Below are 21,974 nucleotides of genomic sequence, written 5' to 3'. Positions count from 1 at the left end.
TGTACTGACATCAGATAACAAAGCTTATAAACACAGACATTTTGGCACAAGTTAACCCAAAACAAAGAGTTTCAAATAGTTTAAGGGTTAAATACTGTAAGAGGTAGGTTAACTGTACAGAGAAGAGAGAAACCGTGGAATAAGAGCTGAAACCTAGAGAGCATAAAAAGTTAGCTGGTGGAAAATTGCCAACTACATAACTGTTGACATATTACAGAAATAATTTATTTCATAGTTTACTTACTGCATTACTTCTTGGTTAAATACTATCTGGTTATTTACAGCTCTCTAAGGACTCCCACAATAGAGTCAGGCAGATTTTCTAGGCCCTTATGTCTTACCACACAGCCTCCATTCTCAAAATCACTTCTTCACATACCGTGCCAATTGATGGACTTATCCCACAAACGACAGAAATTCTTGGCATCAATTCCCACCTAACAGCAATATCTTCAGGAACAGGTCCACAGTCAGTACCTCAGCATGCTACAGGCTCCCTTTACAGGCATTACTCATTTTCTATTTGGATATAGCTCCGTGCCTTTTTTCAGAAGAATGGATTTCAGGGCTGAACGTTGGCTCTCAGCAGGTCTCTGTGAACCAATGGTTTGACTCTTTCCTTATTTACATCAGCACAAGTACAATTCTAGTCACTGACATCACCGCAGTAAAGTCATTGCAGATTAACTCATGTGCAAGTCTGTTAAGTATAACCATGAATGCGAGGATCTTACTGCATTTAGAGGCAATAAAAAGGACAGGCATGCAATATTTTCATTCAATAGCAAGCATACCAACAATAAAGCATGATTCTGCGTTACATCTCTTATTTGTACTTGTCTCTTTCACTGTTCAAGCCCTCCACATCCCATATCTCTGTAAACACAGCCTTGGAAATGTATTATTCTATGAAAAACCTAACGCCAAAGTTTCTTTGCAATTGTAATAAAAACATACTTAAAAATAACTATGTTTTATATACTTTTATTGCAAGTTCTTCATCTTATTGCATTTCTGTAACAGCATTTTCTTTACCACAGTTAACAACATAAGGACATTTTTCATGGAAAAAATGAGTACAATGTAATCCTTCTTCTCGCAGACAGCTTCTGATCCTCTTATTGTTCATGTTTCCTGTGAGGAGAACGATGGTACACGGCGTGAACTCATCAAAGGGTGATCTAAGAGAAAGAATGGTACAATGATGGTTTAATTTATTTTACAGAGCAAGTAGGTAAAATGATTGTGATTCTGTACTGTACTTCACTAATATCTATCATCTAGCATTCCAAGAAGCAGCTATAATATAGGCCTCAAATCAAATGGGCAGAATTACAAGCCAAGGAAATGCATCATTACCTGCCTCAATTTAGTCTTTCAAGTTGGGATCATCAATTTCTTTTTCTGACCTTCCTCCTATGCAATGCATTTCCTACCAGATGTTAAGAATCTGCAAGACAGGAAAAGGGAAAAAAGAACTCTAAATTGATCTGTAGCGCATATCATTATCCAACCCCTTAAAACAAAAAGTAAACCGAGAAATTAAAATACAATGATAAAGTAAATTTAACTGAAAAATTAGAAAACAAAAGTACTCCCAGATACATGCACAAATTGTTAACTCCATGATCACAAACATAAATACAAGTGGGACTGACAAATAATTCATTTACTGGAGCAAACTTACCACAGAAAGGCTGGTAGGACTTCTGTGGTTCACCAGGAAGAAGGGGCCACCCTGAGGGCCCCCCTTTAGTTCTTCTGCTACACCCTGACGTTCTCCCCATCTGCAGGTGTGTGCATACAGAACAATCCCTACATACAGAACAAGCGCCATTTTATGGGGTTCTTTTGAATTAATCAATGACTGGTTCACTAAATGAGAAATGGTAAAGTTAATGAGGGTTTTCTTGCTCAGGAACCAGGCCTGAATATTGTTCAGAACTTCACTTGTTGGTTCTCTTTCCTGTCTATAGGATGAGGAACTGAGTCTCAAAAGCTTTCTTTTCTTGATCATATTAATTCTACCAAATTTCTATTGGAATAGCTTTTAAAAACAGTTCCTGGAAGTTCAACTCAATTATCACACCATATCTGGTTGTAAACAATTAGTTTGCAATTATTTATTCACAATAAACAATAGAGGTTAAAATTAAAGAATTTTTGCCACATTGCTGTTTTGCTTATGCATTTCTGAGGGGATTGACTTGTGTTGGTTTGGGATGAGGTTTTTTTTCAATAATTAAGATAAATATGAATTATTTTTACCTTAGATTACTTAACAGCCTTACTCCGGAGGTAGGTCTTTCCTGATAGCCATAATGGTTTCCCCATACCTGCACACCAAATATTCCAGGTGCAGTGTTTAAACATGGTCATGCTCAATTACCAACATCTAAATATCGATGTTTATAACCATATTTGGCAGTTAATCATTATTTACCAATACCCATCTGAATTGTGAAAGTTTACTTTATCAGCAGATAACAGGTGAAGAAAAAGCATACTCTCTACTTCTATTATTAGATTAGCTCTATAAGGTCATTTAATATGGATTGAACTGACAGTAGACCAGAACTTTCAAGCCTTTTATTCAAGAGAATAAAACTTCCCTCAGGGTAAGGCCTAAAGAACACAGCAAGAACTACTCAGACACAGCAGCAATAGCTGGAGAGCGGGCAAATTATTTTCCAGATAACACAACATTTATATACATATACAATTAACCTCATGGGCTTCTCTCATTATTCAGAGACCTGTGACTTGAGAATCTGAGAAACTCAAATCTAAACCAAACAATCTGAATATTCTCACAGCTAGAAGGTGGGATATCTCAAAAGCCTCTCAGAGATCCAATTGTAATTTTTGTGTATAGGTACTCAGAATAAAATATTTACATGAAAACTTCCTTGCAACAGGGAAAGGAACTGCAGGCGTCCATCTCTTCCCTTCTGCACATGTTCAGAACTTCTTCTAATACTGCCAGCACTAAGATACAAAGTGTTTGTTCAAAATTGAAATATATCTGAATTACAGAACATTCTTTGTCTTCCTCTTGGAACTCAGTTTAAGGAGGATGTTCAGAGTGTGTTCTGCACATTCTCGAGCAGCTCAGCTCAGTACACTTGTACTGACTACCTTCACTAGGGCTGGACATCCTCAAATACCCGCTTGGGAAACAAAAGATTGCCATGAATGCAGAGCTTCTGTCAAACTGCTGGAAAGTTAAAGGATTTTCTTTCCAGTAATTCTGAAAAAACCCCAAGGTTCTACAGAAAAAGCATTTACCATTTTAGCAGAGTTTGAGGACTAGAAGTCTCATGGTATATTCAAGTATCACAAAGAAAACTCTCCCCTCAATATTTGCAGATTGTAAGAATTTTGCACATTTTTTAAGCACAAGTGCTGGATATTCACATGAATACATATAAAGCTCACTGGGCTTCAAAGGTCCAGGCCCCGAACACATCTTGTGTGGTCTTTATTTCCTAAAATTTATTTCTCAAATTTTGCTCACTGTCCCTCAACCATAAAAAAAATTCAGATCATATCCTATTAAGTTCCAAATATCCTAAAATACCAGCAGAGCCAAAGAAGCCGAGCAGAATCTGGAACAGGTACATCTCACTTCTACTTCTCAGACCACTTCCCTGGTGATATTACATGAAAACAAAGCATCTTGAATACTCTAAGTTATGAAATTAGATTTTTGTCAAGACTTTAAACAAAATCATAGAAACAGCATTGTTCAAAGGGTTTGTCGTCATCAGAAAAAAATCTGCTGAGATTTTAATGCCAGTAATTTCCAACAGAAAGCATTTAAGGGAAAGCAGTCTGGGCACTGCTCAGGTTACAAGCTTATACAATTTTATACTTAAGAGTTTGCATTACTGTAACACATTATCTCATATAATTAGATTTTTCCAAAACCTCTACAAAATGAACTTTCCACATGCTCTGGATTTTTGTTTAGGCAATAAACATGGTGTGCATGAACTAAACAACGTATTATAGTAATAGGAATTATGAAAGAGCAACACTACAGCCTAATGGCCTATAGAAATAGTTCTGTAAAACCATCATTATCTTTAGCACAATATGTCTTTAAACATATTACATACTTTTAAGTTTTGATCTTCATATCAGAAAGAAAGGGCAGAGATGAAAAAAACCCATCCAATATAAACCCCCAAAATACTCTCAGAGCTAACTCCTTAGCCCCAAAGCTATTCTGCTGCTACGATAATGTACACACAGTCTAAAAGTCAGTAAAGAACTTGCATTTTTCATATGCCACCCACCAAGCTGCAGTATAAGACTTTTCTCAGTTACTTTCTGATACTTTTGCCTTTTCTGTTTTCTTGCTATTGAGCAATGAACAGATGGCCTGCTCAAAAATAAATAAATACATCACAGTCCATACTGCAACAGTCCATGAGCTATGAAAAAAAAAAAAAAAAATAGTTTAAAACCATCTTTTAATTCAGGGCTATTTTATCTTAACACTTAAAGCAACACAGACTTTCTTTCACTAAAAAGTCAAAGAATTGCTTGCTCATTTAACCCCAACTGAGAAAAAAACCCAAATATATTAGATTTGATTTCTCAGTGCATTAAATTAAACCAGATTAACAGGTCCATATATAAGCACACTATATTTCGGCTCAGCTGTTACGGTACAATGACATCAAAAGCAGCTTTTGACATGTGATTGTAAGACAAAGCAATATATTGCTTCCAGTTATCACCTGTAGTGTTGACAATTATGAAAAAAATTAATGACACCTCATTATTTTCACTCCTTCCTCCACAATCAATCATTAACTCAGTTCCTTTTCAAGAAATCCCCAACCAATCCCTCAAAAATCCCAAAGAACTTTGTTCTTTACAGGTCATTTCCTGCTTTTTTATCTTGCTGCTTTCCAGGTTAGGTGAGACTCTGTCACTGAGCGTGACAACATCTAAAATCTCATGTCCTTCAGGAACTTGCGAGCAACAAGAAATACAAGTGTAATGAAATAATGACTTCCAGTTCTGTCATCGCATTGAACAATCCCAACACAAGTTACTTTGTTCAGGTACCAGAGTGCATAAATCCTCTCTTAATAAATTGGTTTAACACAGCTGACGATACAATGAAAATTTGTAAAGATATTTCCTTTTCCTAGCAAGCTCTTGATGGGCTGTTCACTCAAGAAAGCATTGGGAAAATTATTTTCTGAAGTAGGTCTCCACAACCGCCAGATGCTCTGTAAGAAACTCCACAGTTACAACATGCTCGGTGTATGTATCACCTCTCCTTCACAGGAAGCATCATTTTTTAAAATTATTTTTACACCAAGAATCAGGATGTGTAGTGCTTCAAAACTTAAATGTTGGAAGGTACAGTTTAGACATCCAGAGCTCTGAAGGCATGTAAAAGACAGAATTAGTGGAAAATATAGACAGTTCAATTTTATTTCAGAAAACAAAATAGTGTTCTATAGAGAATTATATTCCTACACTCAAAACATTTTCTTCTTTCTGACATTTATATAAATTTTATTGTGTCACTAAAGAAAAGTTATTTTTGAATTTGGAAACATTCACGACAGAAGCATTAGTATTATCACTGTCTCGGAATTATTAGAAAACACTTATGGGGGCAGTAAACACAAGTTTGAATTTACACTGGAGAAAAAAATAAAATGTATGTCTAAAAATATCTTTAAAAGAACATTTGGCTGTGTTCAGAATCCACCTTTACGAGACATTTCACATAGTACTCCTATCATCAAGAGAACTAATACAAGTCATCCCCCAAAACATTTTACACAAATATGACTTTATATAAGATGCTATATATGATATATTACTCACATAGAATATTACATTATTGTAACCAGGAAGTTCACTTGGAAAAGCAAGATTCAGAGTCTGTACGTTAACATGGATTTTTCATATGTTGTTTGTATTTATCTAGATGCAGCTGTCATTGCCAAGTGAAGGCTTTTTGAGGAGGCTGGGAGTCCAAGCTGTGCAGCCAGGCAGGTGTGAGAGCCAGGCAGCCACACAAAGTTACTGCTGTGCTTCACACACCTGGAACGGAGTTAAAACAGCTGCCACTTATCCTGCACCTGCATCGGGGCTCCACTCCCAGCATGAAAGAGAGAAGAGCAAGGCATGACTGCTGCTGATCTTTGTGCCCCAAGTACCGATGAGAGGGGAGAGGGGTGTGGAGCTGAATACAGAAAGGGTGAAAACACCTCAAAGAAATTCAATCGACAGACAAGCTCAGAAGCTTTACTTTTTCCAAGTTGATTATCCTGGTGTTTCCCTTTCAGTGAGCTCCAAGCACTATGTAACAGTTCAGGAAAGAAAAGTTCTGAATATATTCAGACACAGATACTTAACAGTAATTCGGGGGGGTGTTCAGAGCGACAGTAAAATTTTTAAGCTGTTCTTGGGACTAACAGGGCTACAAACCTTCAAACAAAAAGGCTTTTCTGATATCTGAAAGTGCCAAGTAGTTTTCTCATTTTTCCAATGTGTCTCAAAAGGAACACAGGTTAGCATATAACCTGATTAAATGTGTAATTCCGAAACTTGTCTTGGGCAAAAAATTTGAGTACAGCTTCATCACAATCACCTGATGATAAGACATGGTAAACACCAAAGTGAGCCAAAATCTCACAGAAAAGTCTTAATTGTTTAAGGCTGATACTGTTAATGCTGAATTCCTCCTTCAAAGTGAAATGGAAAATGGATGGTAGTCAAAACTCCAACACATTAGATCTGGAATATTTAACTCAGCTCTGAAAAAGAAGGGGAGGACGATCTCATAGAAAGAGAATTCTTGCAAGTTTTTCATAAAGCCGCGAGTCGCTGCAACCTCAAGTTGCAGCAGTCCAGTGAGAGACCAGAAACACTAATGTCTACCAAGTTTACAATACATAATTTTGACCTAGAGGGAACACAGTCAAATAAATTTAGCTGTCATAATGGCAAATGCAAATAATCAAATCATATATAAAGCCTATTTCAATTTGAGAAAACAAGCTTTCTTCATAAATTCCATCAAGCTGAAAATTGCCAAAATTTTGCTTTCCTGTAGTAAATGTCTATTAAAACAATGCATAACTCCTACAGATAAATATGTTCAGCCAGCCCTTCTGCTCCTCTTCCCAGGAATGCTTCTGCTCAAAGTGTCAGCATTTCACAAATACCACAATATCATGATGTACATACCAGTTTCAAACCCTATTTGTCAGCATTTGTAATCAGACAGCCTCTATTTTCCATAATTTATGCAGTTAACCACTGTTATTCTGCCCAATGATTCTAGCAGGAAGGGATCATAAGTAATATTCAAATATATTTGACATTAGACCTAAAGCTCCACGAAATTGAATGAAGATGCTTGTGAAGTTCAACCACCATTCATATACAGGGAATACCCACCCCTATTGGGAAAGAATGTATTCATAATTTTTTTCCAAAGAAATAAAGGGAAGTTTTTATGAAACCTTCTATTTTTTCTATCAAATGCAAAAAACACTCAGGTTTTCTGGATATTTAAACCAGTATTTTTTTTAGACTTTGCTGTAAAGGAAGCCATTAAGAAAAAAATGGTTGATAAATTAAAGAAAAATTTTGCATGTGGCACCTGGCTTCCAGATTCATGTGATAGAGACAAGAAACCCCTCCTGCTGAAGGATACAGAGGAAAAAAAAAAAAGGATCAGAGCAGCCCCAGTTTGGAATCCTTCCAGAAGCTCTATCTTACCATCCTGAAGCCCACCATTGTTTTGATAAATTCTATTATCTGAGTTGGTGTTAAAATGAACTTTTTTCCTGAGGGACTATGCTTGTCTGTTCCCAATCTCTTGGTAAGAATTCCTTTTTCTGGCCAATCATGCTGTGCCTTAATGATGCAGATGGGGAGTAAGCACTGCCAAGACCTCTGTAAACACTCACAATTCTGTTGAGAGGCTGAAAGGTAACATTATTTTGATAATGGTTTCTGAAACTTGTTATCAGCAGAAAATCTTTTCTCTGTCACATGTCCTCCTATGTGAAAATATGCTATTTGCAAGTTGAGAGCTGAAAATTACTCTCTCCAGGCAGATCAGGAACAAGTGAGAACAAACCTATTGTTCTGACTGAAACATGCAGGTGTTCAGTCCACCAAGGCTCTGAAACAGATCAACATTTCTGTTGGGATAACAATGCATCAGCAATAAAAAACCTTCCTCCTTTGCTACAATAGTTCATTTTTTAAAAGAATATAGATTCTACTTCCTTTGTGAGAAAGCTCTACAAGGGGAAAAAGTTGTTTGTGGCATGCATGTGTAAAAGCGCTACAAAAATCAGAAAAACTCCACCACAAGTTTGTTCATCATTATGTTGCTCAAGCTATGGAAATCTGCACAGGCATCCTCCATCTGAGGTTTAAAAAAAAAAAAAAATTAAAAATAAAAAGAAAATGAATGCTACATCTCAGGGAATTATCAGAGTGGTAATTTTCTAAGGCTACTGTAACTCTTCATCAAAACAGATGTTTAATAGAAGACAGCAAAGACAACAATTGAACAGACAGTATATTGGGTATTCTCATCTATTTGACACCTAACACATTCACTTATGAAACACCAAACAACAAGTTTAATTACTCAAATTTGGGGACAGAAAATTCATCAGCACTGACACTAGCTTTGTTTCTTAAGATGTAGCAGAGGAATGTGCTTTCTCTGTGGAAACACTGTTCTTTTAAATAGTCCCTTCCTCCAGATATTGAAACGAGGAATGCTGGAGCCATGGGATTGCCCAGTGTCTCCCAGGTGCCCCAAGCTGACAGAGGCTGTGGTTTAATTCAGCACTGCTAAAAACTTGCTAACACCTGAAATGAGCACTGCTGGCTCCCCAATGTGCTTTCAGATGTGTTTTAGCAGTTGCAGTATCAGAGCAGATACAGAAACTCCAGCCCATTCAAAGAGAAAAACGACCCCTTAGCTTGCTCTTTCACTTTTGTAAATCAAATTACAATCCTTGGCTAACACACTGGGACTGAATTCCACTAATCCCTTCAGACTGCATTCCTGATTTTCTGTAGAAAGCTGCACTCTCCGTTTCAGTCTCCTTGCCTTGGTTCTTAGACTTAACCGTTCTAAACGGCATTCAGATGACAGACTAAAATAAAATCTGTGTGGAATTGTCTTTGCATTGACTACCATTGTAAAATGACCAATGAAATGTAACAAATAGGGTGAGATTGACTATGAAAACAAGACTGAAACACAATTCTCGTTCAAGAGAGCCATCTAGTGCCTTCATGCTCCATGTGAAGGATGCAAATCTTCAAGCTAGCTACTGACTGATTTTTAGGAATTATTTAGGGCCTCATTTTTCCCCAAACTTTCAAATACCTAGTTATCAATTCACTGTTTCTTGCTCAGCATCTGAAGACCACTGCTTTAGTTAATTAACCTTCCAAAAATTCAGCAGATAATGAAAAATTAGAAATTTCATTAACTCAGTGCTTGCAGGAACTTGCTGAAAGGATCTCATGAACTGAGAAATTCCTGAAGTTCTCCTTCTAAAGATCATGTATTAGAGAAATATTTTTCCAATATTTAGTTTTGAGTCAAATAATGAGCTAAAGAAAACAAACCCACATATTTTAGCTTATATTCATTGTTATAAATCTAAAACATAAGACCTATGTACTTTTATAAATAAATTTATATTTAGGGAAATCAAATGTGTAAGAGCCAAAGCCAATTAAAGCAGTGTGACTAAAAAAGAAACAGATAACTAGATGTTAATTATCTGTTAGCAAATAAAAATAATACATTCTCCACGTGCATTTTAAGAAGAAAGGTGTGTGAAGCTCATTCTCTTTAATAAATGGCCCCTTACTAGCCCCACTTGGAAGCCTTTCCCAAAAAATACTAGTTTGCATGGAATTAGGAATGAGACAACATTGTAGAGCAACAGCAGCATAAGAACTTTGTTAATTCAGTAATCTTTGTTAATACAGCAGCCAGAAGTCAGTGAAACACTAAGAACCTGTTTGCAGTTACCAAGTACAGCCATCAGCTGACTAAGCATTTCTCTGGCAATTATTACATTTTCTTTATTTTAGTAACATCAGTGGAACTTGGACTATGTAAAAAATCCTCCATTATCACAGGTCTCTAGGAGAGAACACGAAGCGTGTATTTAGAAAGAACACATTCAAGTAAATTGCGTAAAAGGCAGGGCAATGAAGAACATACAGAACTGGTAACTATTCTAAATATACTAATTAGACATAAATAGCTCTAAAACATTTGGGTTGTTTTGTTTTGCAAAAGGTTATGTTTCAGGGGGAAGATCTTGACATGGAACCAGAAAATAGTAAACATGTGAACTGAGCAAAGAGCCTTGCAAAGACAGTATTTTATGCCTGGGGACAATACTTGAATTACAGCAATTCAAGCCAGTCCCCAGATTGCTTTCTAAAGGATGCACTTTTTCCAGGAATGCTGGCAGGATCGATACTGATCACCTCCACACACGGAAAGGTACAGAAAACCAGCTTATTTATGGGCCTGTTTTTTCTCCCTTCCAAAAATATTTTCTTTAGTTGCTAGTATGACACATGGCAGTTTCAAACTGCTTTTTCATATATGAGATTCCAAACTACTGATGGTGGTGTCATGGAGGTCAGTCCTGCTTTTAGAGAAACTGATTTCTAAATGAACAAAGCTTTCCAGTCCTTCACGGACTTACAAAAACTATTGCAACCAAGCACCCTGGCAAGAATATCACAGGACACGGCAACATCTGAATGGGCTACATTAGAAGTAACAACTGTTCTCTAGAGCATAATCAGGTTCTGTCTACTCTGTCATGCCTCCAGCAACTGCCAACACTGCAGAGTCCTTCTGTATGCTTCAAGGTTCACCTTAAAAACACATAATACTATTGATACTTTGATAAAAAGCAATTGTTTTACAGTAAATTATAAGATTAATATTTTGAGTTGGGGCAGGAGAAATAAAAGGAAAGAGGTACTAATGAACCTAATAAAAAAAAGCTCCGTCTAGAATGGTTGTTAAATCTGTGTAACCAACTTCAGGGAAGAAACGTTTGGTGTCAATAAAGCATTTCCTTAGTAAATTACTACTGGCTCCAGTGTAAGACATTTACAGTAAACACCAAAAGTCTGCAAGGCATCTGTTCTATTCACGGTGGAAGAAGGAACTTTGCTCCATTAATAACTTTAAAAACATGCAATAACTAATTCATGATGGCAGTTCAAATCCTATCAGCAGCCTTCATTATTTGACCAAGCTGAGTTCAAAGATAGAGCCAAGTTTTAAAAAAATCCCTTGAAAGTTTAGAAGTACACTTTAAATTATTATAAAGATGTGCTGTTCTTCTTTCTGCTAAACATAAAAAAGCTGTAACTTTAAACCATGAGCAACATCATTTTAAGAATACATGCAAGATAAGAGTTAAAATGTGTATACAAAATCCTATATGATCTCAGAATTTGTTTTAATGAAATTGTATGTTGTACAGAGAGGGCATGTGTAATATACATGCATGTATATATAATAAAATACTTGCTGGAATTTTAACATTTGACTTCACTAGAGACTTAGTGGGACTTTGCCTTAGGCAAGTTTTTAATAGCAATAATAAAAAAATACTTAATGGTACTTAGGGTAAATAATGTGTGGTCACTATGTTTAAAAAAAAGTAATACCAAACATCTGTGCTAGATTTCCACATGATAAAATCCCCGTATTACCTACAGTTCTCCCAAAGTTATAGAGAAACAAATGTTTATTTAAAATTCTGGAAGAGACATGTGATAACCAATTTAAGAACTTTAAGGCAGGCATCTTGTGATTCTGATAGGAATGTATATTTAGTGATGTTTAATTATGAACATGAAGAAAGCCACAGTATGACGTTATGGTTTCAAGACAGATTTTCAACCACTAACAGACCAAGAATGTCCATTTTCTTATCAATGGACATCAATTAATTTCCTTATCAAAGCAAAAGCTATTTTTTTCCCAGAAAACAACAAAAAATTTCATCTACCTTTGAAAAACAGTAACAAAATACTTGAGTGAATTTAATTAGTTAAAGGCATAGGATACAGTCTTAACAGTGATGGAAAGCCAAGAGCAATCTGGGCAGAAATCCTCAGAAAGCATGAAACAGAGCTCAACACCCTCTTAAGAGGCTGCATCTCCCAAACTGAAGCAGAAACACATGCTCACGCTGTTACTCAGAGCTACATTTGTTCTCTCTTGCTTTGTGAATCAGGAACTAAGGAAATCTTTGCTATAACTCTCTCCAAACTGGGAATTCAGCTATCCCTGTGAAAGCTTATTGCCTAGATTTAAAATTCCTTGATACAGGGAAAAAAAAAAATCTAAGCCCATTTTTTGCACAGCTTATTTCCTAACATTTTAGTGAACCCTGCTGACATTGACATTCTTTGCTGTTCCTGCAAAAGAGCAGGATTCCAACTTCCACTTTCTTCTCTTTCTGCTCTGTAATGGGTCTTCGCATTTGCCATTGCCAAGGCCCTCAAACAGAAAGCTTGAGTAAAACTGTCATCACAAATTTGCTTCTGTGAAACAAAGAATTGTGCATTGCACGGTGCAGAAAGGTACAACTTTGAGGGCCACAAAGTCAACACATCACTGTTAGCCTGTACCTCCAAAGAAAATGAAAGCAAATTTTAAAAAGAAAAAAAAAAAAAAAACAAACCACCAAACATTTTCTGGAGTAATTTCACTGCCTCTAGTACACCAGCTAATTCCATGACTCTCACCTGTACTTTCTCTAAGAAACACCATCTAAAGCCTGGAGAAATTTCAGATCTGTGAAGGCAGCTATAACAATAACTATGAAATTCTGCTGAGGCTACTCATGGGGGTGGGTGGAAGAAGGTCAAGAAGCAATCAATGGCTTAAAAACAAGAAATTTTTGCATGATTCTTGGATATCCAGCCAATCAGAACAGTAAGAAATAAATATCTGGTAATGTGCATTCTTATGCTAAATGGACAGAAAATTAAAAATTGACAAGGTGGTAGAGGCTTACAGATATAAGAAGTTATTTCTCTTTACCTAGTTAAGTGAGCTTTGAAAAAGTTACCAGTTAGATAAATGCAGCTGTGGAATGACAAATAGCATCTCCCTTACTATTCAATTCCTTGTAGGATCAGTTCTCAGGGACTGCAAGTGAAGGAGAGAGAACTGAAATTCATTTCAGATATGAGTGTGTTGAAGAGGTTGTCCTTAATTCCCAATGTTTCAAGACCACGTTGCCTCAGTTTCTCTCACAACATGGTAGTTTAATTCTCTGGTTTGGTCAAAATATCACCCACCAGTGATTATTAACAGCTTTCTACACCATGTTCAGTTACCTAGAAGATTAACAAAATTAATAAACAAAATAAGAAATTCCAGCTGTGCACTGTTTTAAAGCACTAAGAAATGAACAGCGTAAGAGAGAACAATCACAGTTGATTAGGCAAAAACATGGTCAAAAGCTCAGCAAAATACATGTAACCTTCACCTTTCTCCAAGTGGTTGGTATACAATTAGATTTCATGAACTGAAAAATTCAAGGCCAAAGTAATTTTAAATTAAATACCAACAGCAAAGGGCTTATGAAAAGTCAATCTCTACATTTTTATGTAGTGTTAAGGCTGTATAAAATCAGCAGTCTTCAGTTAATTTTTTTCTATGTTAAACTTCATTTGCACCATATTAACTTTTTTCCACAGACAGCGCTCTTTCCGCTGGGAACCACAGCAGAACCTATCATTGTAAAGGTAAACTAAAACACACAAGCCCTATTGGCTGTATAAATTCATATGATGCTACACAGAATCTTATCATCCTTGTTTCACAGAATCTCCAAATCATTAAGGTTGGAAAAGACATCCACAATCATCAAGTCTAAAATTTCCTTTGAAAATCTCCACCTTGTCAATCAGATGATGGCACTGAGTGCCACACCCAGACATTTCTTGAAATCAGCTTCAGGGATGGTGACCCCATCACTTCCCCAAGTTGTCCACTCCAGTGTTCAACAACCCTTTCCATGAAGATACTGCCCTTGAACCTCCCTTAGCACACACAGTTTCAAGTGCAGCAGCAGAAATAAAATAGCAAAACTAATTAAAGAAACAGCCATCCAGGATTTGATCAAACAGAACATTACACATGACCCAATACTAGTTTCTCAGAAATACACTCAACACTTGAGCTACGCTCCAACCTGTAAAAATAAAGACAGCAGAATATTTTAGATGATGTTCTAAAATGACAAATATTTTGTTAAATGTATAGAAAGATTAACACAATTTGAGTGAATACTAAATAATTCATGAATGAAATTCATAAAAAATGTATCCAAGTTCTAGCTTACTTTTAAAGCATTCTCGGGAGAAAAAAAAAAGTTCAGTAACTCTGCCAGGTGATTTATACAGTTATGATGAAAACCTACAAACACTAGTTACAGGAAAAAAAACCCAATCCACTGGGCAGGCTGCTGCAGAAGATTCAACCCAGTAACCTGTTTTATCCTATTGAGAATCCACATTGTGCAGGATGAAAAAAGTAGAGACAGAAATTCAAAGGAGCACTGCAGAACAAGGATTTACCAAACTACACATAAAGATCAAAGGTTGATCTATTTGGGCTTTTAACAAATATGTAATGCTTTTAAACTATACATACTGTCTGATGTTACTTCAAAGCATGCAGACAACTTTCCATAACAAAAAAGCAAAAGAAAAAATGTGAACCTCAGTACATTTTCCAAGAGTTCACCAGAACAATAAAATCCAGAGTCCAGGATAAACAAACAGGTACCTACTAAAACATTTTGTTTCTAAAGAGTTCCTGCAGCCTACACATCATATTTCCAAGTTCCCTACAACAAGCTTCAAATACTCAGAAACGTAAAAAAATAAATAAAAATAAAACCTAAAAATATTGTGTGCAACAGAAAGAGCTGGAGAGAGAGACTGCACTCAAAGCCTTGAATTTTTAGAAAAACAAGGAAATTGTGTGCCAAAAGCTCCAAAACATTAGACAGTCCCTGCCAATCTGGCTGGGACAGATTCCAGGCAACAAATCCAGTAAAATTTTAAACCCTGACCACTTCCCAAGGTGTGCCAGCATGTCATAAGCAGTAAACTCCATTCTATACTTGCAGCACTCCAGACAAAAGACAACATATATGTTCTCATATAAACTGAAGAAGAAAACTTTTTTCCCTGTCCCTGAGAACAATTGGGGGCGGGGGGAGAATATCCAATTAATTCTGTATAAATACAGGAGAAACATGCACAGTCTATTGGTAGCAATAATATCTCCTTTCAGCATGCTTTGGACTAATCAGTAAATTGGATGCCAACTGGACTTTACTTGGAAGCTTAAATTTTATCTATTTTTCAAGCTCAATTTAGTTCTATTTCTCACTGTCCTTGATAAACATTCTCATTAGAAACTTTCTTCAAATTTCCTCATGTCCCATATATATCCAAAATCAGGGTTCACAAACTTGACACTGATACAACAGATAAAATATAATCACAAAATCACCCAACCTTGAAAACAGAGTATATGCAGACCTAAATCGAGAAGCTTATCTCCTAGTTTACAGAACTTATTCCACAACCCTCCCTCATCACAAATTCAGTATCACTAGCACCTTATGCAACTCCTTTCAGAAACCATTAATGCGTTACATCAGCTTTAATTAAAATTCTGCTTGTGAAAAGACTCAGGATCCACACCTTCGCAAAGAAGACTTCACTGAAGTCTATCACAAATTTTTCTAATTTCTAAGCTTCAAATGGGCAGCAGAAACTGAGTCCTCAATACATATTCTAGGTTAGAGAATAATATAAGCTGAATGTAAAATAATTCTTCCATTCCAAAGAAAATATTTTGACAACGATCTCTAGATGTAAATAGATGGTTTTACTCTCAAGCACTGAGCTCTTGCAATAATTTCGTTTTGCACTTTGATCTGTCAGGCAAATCAGTGGTTTTAGTGACCACGCTGCTGCTGAGTTTCTAAGCGGACAGACGTGTTTCTCCTGACTTCCCTTGCTGTGTGTAGGCTGTACACAACCTCCCTGCGAGTTTTCACCCTCCTTCGCAGGGTCTTGGTGAGGAAGATTGGCCCTGCCTTGTTTGCCCGACAGAGCCACGAGAGCACTGCTGGGATCTAAAGGGGCAGATGGGTTTGACACCAGGCCAGATTTTCCTCCAATTAATTGTACTAATCCAATCATCCCAAATCCAGTCCAAAAAAAAAATGCATTTACAAGTGATGTGGGCAGCTGGTGCAGGTGGGCTTGGGATCAAATTTAGGTTTTCCCAAAGCAGAACACAGCCAGCAGCAGTGTTTTAATGTGACATTATGGTCTACTTACGTAAAAAATTGAAGTAGCCCCACATGAAAATACATTAAAATACACATAGGCAGAAGCCTTTTTTATATGGAAATGATTATTTTAAATTACTCTTTTCGAACACCAGAGGCATAAAAATCCAACACAAAGGTAGCACACACTCATGACTCTTTCGTTAGAGCAGCAACAGGTGCCACTTCCCTCTTCAGTAGGTCTAGTCCTCGCTTGCCAGATATCGCTTTGTAAAAGTGAAAGCATAAAGAAATCTTGCAAAGAAACATTTCAGAGACAATAAGCCCAAATATACCTACTTTTCTTCTGTATTTTCTTATTCTTGTTTTCAATATCAGTAAGTACTGCTGAGTACTTATTTACAGATGTAAAACAAACGCATGCTATCCTTTTCATCAAAAAATTAGAGCGCATAAAGAAAACACTTCAATACTCTAGTTATATTTCTAAAACTGCAACAAGTTCCATGACTATTTTTAACAAAAATATATTTTTTAAACAAATAAATGAGTTTTTCATTACCTCTCTAAGATGCATGTTTTCCTTCTCCTTCTGATCTAAAATCACTTCTAAATGATTAACCTGAGATTCAGCCTCCGCCATCCTTCGAGTTCTCTCATTGTCATCTTCCATTCCTTTAGAAGGCAAACCTTTACTTTGCAACATCTCTAAAAGCTTTTTTATTGATTCATCTCTGGCATTTAGCGTTTGCTTCTGTGTTTCAATCCTGAGCTCCATTTCTTCTAGAGTTTTGCGCAACAGGAAGAGCTCTTTAGCTTGTCTGTCATGCTCTGCCTGAAGTCTTCGAAAATTCTCCTCTGTGAGCTCAATGGTAAAATGCTCAGCCCCTCTGTTCCCACTCTCTTGCTGGAGAAGATGGTTAAGGTCTCTCTGGGTTCTAAGCTCATCTTGAAGTGCCTGGATTGTCATTTGCAGGTGCTGCAATGAAGAAGAAAGAAAAAATTAGTTTAGAATCTGAATGTAGAATTAGTATTTGATTAAAGTTTTGTCGTATGCTGTTACAAAAAGTTACTTGAATTAGTAATGAAAGTATACCAAATGACCTTATAAAATATCAAATGCAGGTGAAAACATTTGTAATGATATCTTACAAGTGCTTCTAGAAAGAAAAAAGAAGACAAAAGAAGACATACACAGACACAAAATAACATCAGCTACGGATAAAATGAACAGCAACAAATGCAAGCACTAGGCAGTGACACATCCATTAGAACAATCAATGTGTACCTACAAAGCTCAAAGACTCAGTATTCCGTGTTTTCTAAATTACTTCATAGACTAAAGAAATCTGCTCTTCATGATGCTCAACAGTACTGCTGCACATAAAGTCAAACAAGGCCCTCACTATAATTAAAGTGGAATTTGGGGAGGGACTGAGTTGGGGTTGGTTAGTTTCATTTTTTCATTTTGGAAGATAAAGCTATGAACAAGTTTAGTAAACAGGATTACTGTATCTCTAAAAAGCAAACCAAAAAACCACAATAAGCAATACTGAATTTTGAAAAATAAATTTACTGCAAATAGTGGACAAACCTTTGTTCTTCTGGCATCCAAAAACTGAACAGCATGGTAAATGAAAAAATGAAGCAAAATCAACATAAAGGTCAGATGCAAGCAAAGGAGATTCAACAGAAAGAACAGAATTCAACAAAAAGTATCTTTAACAGAAAAAAAAAATTTATTGAGTTACACAGAAAGGAAACAACAAATTCACAGCACTCAAATATATAAACTTAGAGACAGGCTTTACTCAATAGATGTGACAAAGAAAATTATATTTGAAATAATCAGTCCCATGGTAAACTACAAAACTGCTATTGGACATTGCTGTTCTTTTACACCTTTAGGTTTTTCAGAACACTGTAACTTGTCCTAAAATACATATACTACATCTGAGGACAGGGATCTGTTTCTATTCCAGAGGTATGGCTTGCACTCCTTACTCAACACAGATCAAGATGAAAATTAATTTTGCCCATGTTAAGGTTGGAATACAGATAATTAACCTAAAATGCTATGGTTTATGATGTTCATTTCAAATTATACCTTTTTCTGACAATTTTTCTTGTTTTTCCCCATCTACTCATTGGTTACAAAGCATACTAAGCTTTCAGAAATATGAACTCCTGAATAGGCTCACAGTTTGTACCAGAAGACGTGTAACTGAAGGACAGAGGGGATTTAAATGCGTGCCATCAGACCTTTTAAGTTTGACATTCTCTCGTTCCACATTCTAAAAACAAGAACAACAACAGGAACCACACCAAAAAAAAAAAAACAAAAACAGCAACAACACAGACACCAAACTAACAAAACTTCATTTCATTTGATACTACCTTCATGTTTTACACAAGTACATGTAAATCTGTTAGGTTTTAGCAATTATTTAAACTAAATAAAAAATTTAAAACCTTAAGAAACCTTTTGAAATCACCCTAAGAAACCAACCTTTTGAAATGTCTTTTATCAGTTATTTCAAATGGAAAAGAAGCATTACCAGTGGTAGAATTCAGTTAGACACTCTGAATATGTTCTATCATTACATAAGCGCTACTTTAATGTGGGTCCAGATCTTAATTCCCTTGGTATCTGCACCTTATTAGGCACACACTCAGCTGAGAGCATACACACATGCAGGCCACTCATTTAGAGTCCTGCTTTTATTTAATGGCAACTCTTATCTTTTCTTAATCTCATCATCTTTTTAATTAGCTATAATAAGCTTTAAAACGCCAGTAAAAAACTCCTTTAGATGTAGAAACTTCCTCCCTTTGGATCTATTAATGTGCCAGCTGTTTGTGACCCCTAGACTGACTACACTTGTCACACCTGACCAAGAACCTTCTCTGTACTACTATGCTACCACTAAGCAACAGCAATATTCACTAAGTACCAGTACCCCAGAAACAGTCAAAATTCTTTCCCTGATCTGAATAATTATTTAAGATACATCCTCCTAATGTTAAATCAGAGCTTATTTATTACTTCATTCTACAACCTATTTAGAAGTTAATGTTTTTCCAAAGTCAAATAGTGTCTGTATCAAATGTCAATACATCTGTAAAAATCTAGCTGAGCAAAAAAACCCCTAATTTTAAAATACCATGTTTTAACCCATAAATAAAAGTAAAGTTGACCTATGTATTGCTAACACACAAACCTTCTGAATGCAAGCTGTAAAAACCAAAAAGAGTTGGACTAACAAAAAAATAATTATTAATCAAAACTCCAACAGCAATTCTGTTTAAGATAAATGAGACAAGTTCCTTTTCTGCCCCAACAGACTGTGCACGCTGTCCTTAGGCTCTACCCAGACCCACGTTTGTCACTAAGTATGACAGTAGTTCTGGCTGCTTCTCTGTATTTATGTTAAAACTAACAGCCTCAACTGTGGCTACTTTGACATAAAATAATCCATTTTTGTACACCTTCAAGACTTAGAACGTGGTGGACCAGATTTAGACTTCTGGCACAGATTTTTGTATCTGCAGCTTGCTTTGGAAAGTAATGAACAAATGTTGTGAGGGTGGAAAGAAATTGTATAATTAACTGCAGGGGAAGGAATGTAGGAGTGCTGTGAATATCTGTCACACAGCTGTCATTACAGACAGAGAATTTTACAGGATTTTAAAAAAATGCAAGATCTGCCATATTTTTTATAATTTCTATTAAAAATTGCCTAGTTGACCAGAATTATTTCCATGCCAGTTTCCTTACAATGTATAAATAGCTCTCTCAGAACTTTTTCAATCGTTCTCCACAGCCCAGCTCCAAGAAACAATCCATGGAACTGTGAATTGCCCCATAAACTGAAACAAAACTATAAAAGGAAGATTAACTAATGGCTCCTCCCAGACTTCAAATCATGTTCTATGCAAGGAAGTTCCTCTAGTCTGTGCCAACTAACTACAACCAAAAGAAATGCCTGCTGAGAACTATTCTGTCACAGTGTGCTTTAGGCCACATAAACACTTTCAGAGCATCCCCCAGACACAGTGAACAGTGGAGAGGAATGAATTCACAGAGACTCGCTGGTTTAAAATTGTTGATCCACCTACAGAGGCACACAGCTTCTCATGCTCTGCACCACCACACTCCTACCAAAAACAAACACATTCAAGAGAACCCAGTCCCCTGGATTTTTGCTTCTGATTCTCCCGTTTCATTCCCACCCTGGTAAACAGAGAATTGACAGGGCTGAATCAGATGACAGTCCAGTCTCTCGGCAGTGAGAAATATAAAATGATACAGAAGACTGCAAAAAAATCCTGCTGTGTAATTGTACACTATACAAAGCTACAGCTACACCCAAACAACACACCTGGACAAATTATCCTGTCAACAATACTCATTCTCTAAAATCAAGCTTCCTTATTTATTCCATAATCTACCACTGTTTCATTTTAATTCTTCACAGTATGAGGCTCTATCATTAAAAGGAAATAGACTACTTAAAGTCCTCTTATGGACTGCATCTAAATCAATTTGTCTGTTACATTTTGTTGTGTTACTGAAATAAGTATGAGCATTAGATTTGCAAATATTTGTAACTAAGTATTGTTCAAGAAAAACATGCAAATCCTAATCGTCTTCCATAAAAAAAAAAAAGGGACTAGCAACTCTGTCTTCGTTACTATAAATTAAGAAATGGATTCTCTCATGCATTTCCTCATCTATCTATTACAATTCATTAATCTGGTAACCAAAACCACCATTTTGAATTTTCAGATTTTCAACTGAAAATCAGTTGACTAGAATTTTGCCTGAGTAAGACAGGACTGACAGAAAGAACTGGAAGGAGAAGAACAGATCTAATTTGAGAGGAATCACAAGAGATTCTGACCACATACGATGAATCTTCAGCATTTAAAATTCTGACCATGAGATGCGAGAGAGCTTTTGCATAACACAGTTTGCTGATATAACCACATATTTGAAAAGGAAGAATCCCTGTCTGACTTTCCTTACTTTTTCTTCCTTCATGCCTTTAAATTTGGTGTCTTGTCAAATTCTATAAAGCTTGCCCTTACAACCGTGCTTGAAGTTTAATAAGGAATCTTGTCACGTACACTTAAATCTGCATTTCTTAACACAGATGTGGTGGGTTGACATTGGGTGGAGGCCAGGACTCCACCAAGCCAACCTATCACCCCTCCTCGGCAGGACTGCGGGCTGGAGGGGAATAAGATAAAATAAACCTCGTGGCTCAAGGCAAAGGCAGTTCAATAAAACAAAAGCAAAGGCCATGCACGGAAGCAAAGGAAAACACAAGATTTGCTCTCTATGTCCCATGAGCAGGCCATACCTTGCCACTTCCTGGCCAGTAGGGCTTCAGTACACTTGCTCCACAAGACAAACACTGAAATAAGGAACACCCCCTCCATCAGCTTCTTGTTCAAACTCCTCCTCTTCTTTACTAACCAAGTGCCCACCAAGCTGCTCTATCACTCCCTTAAGCTTGCCGTGTGCTTTGCAAGTTAAATACGGAATCTGGTCATATACATTTAAATCTCCAT

General features: G+C 36.5%; 1 protein-coding gene across 1 annotated transcript in view; it reads right to left on the bottom strand.

Moving 5' to 3' along the window:
- The window catches only part of ERC2 (ELKS/RAB6-interacting/CAST family member 2), a 425,106-nt gene that overhangs the window by 350,281 nt on the left and 52,851 nt on the right, over positions 1-21,974 (bottom strand). Inside the window, exon 4 of the mRNA XM_058422224.1 lies at positions 16,960-17,376. Within this exon, the coding sequence (XP_058278207.1) occupies positions 16,960-17,376 (417 nt within the window). The remainder of the gene's footprint in view (positions 1-16,959; positions 17,377-21,974) is intronic.

The sequence above is a fragment of the Hirundo rustica genome, chromosome 12 (assembly GCF_015227805.2).
Source record: "Hirundo rustica isolate bHirRus1 chromosome 12, bHirRus1.pri.v3, whole genome shotgun sequence".
Taxonomy (NCBI): domain Eukaryota; kingdom Metazoa; phylum Chordata; class Aves; order Passeriformes; family Hirundinidae; genus Hirundo; species Hirundo rustica.
This window is presented reverse-complemented; position numbering and strand designations above follow the sequence as displayed.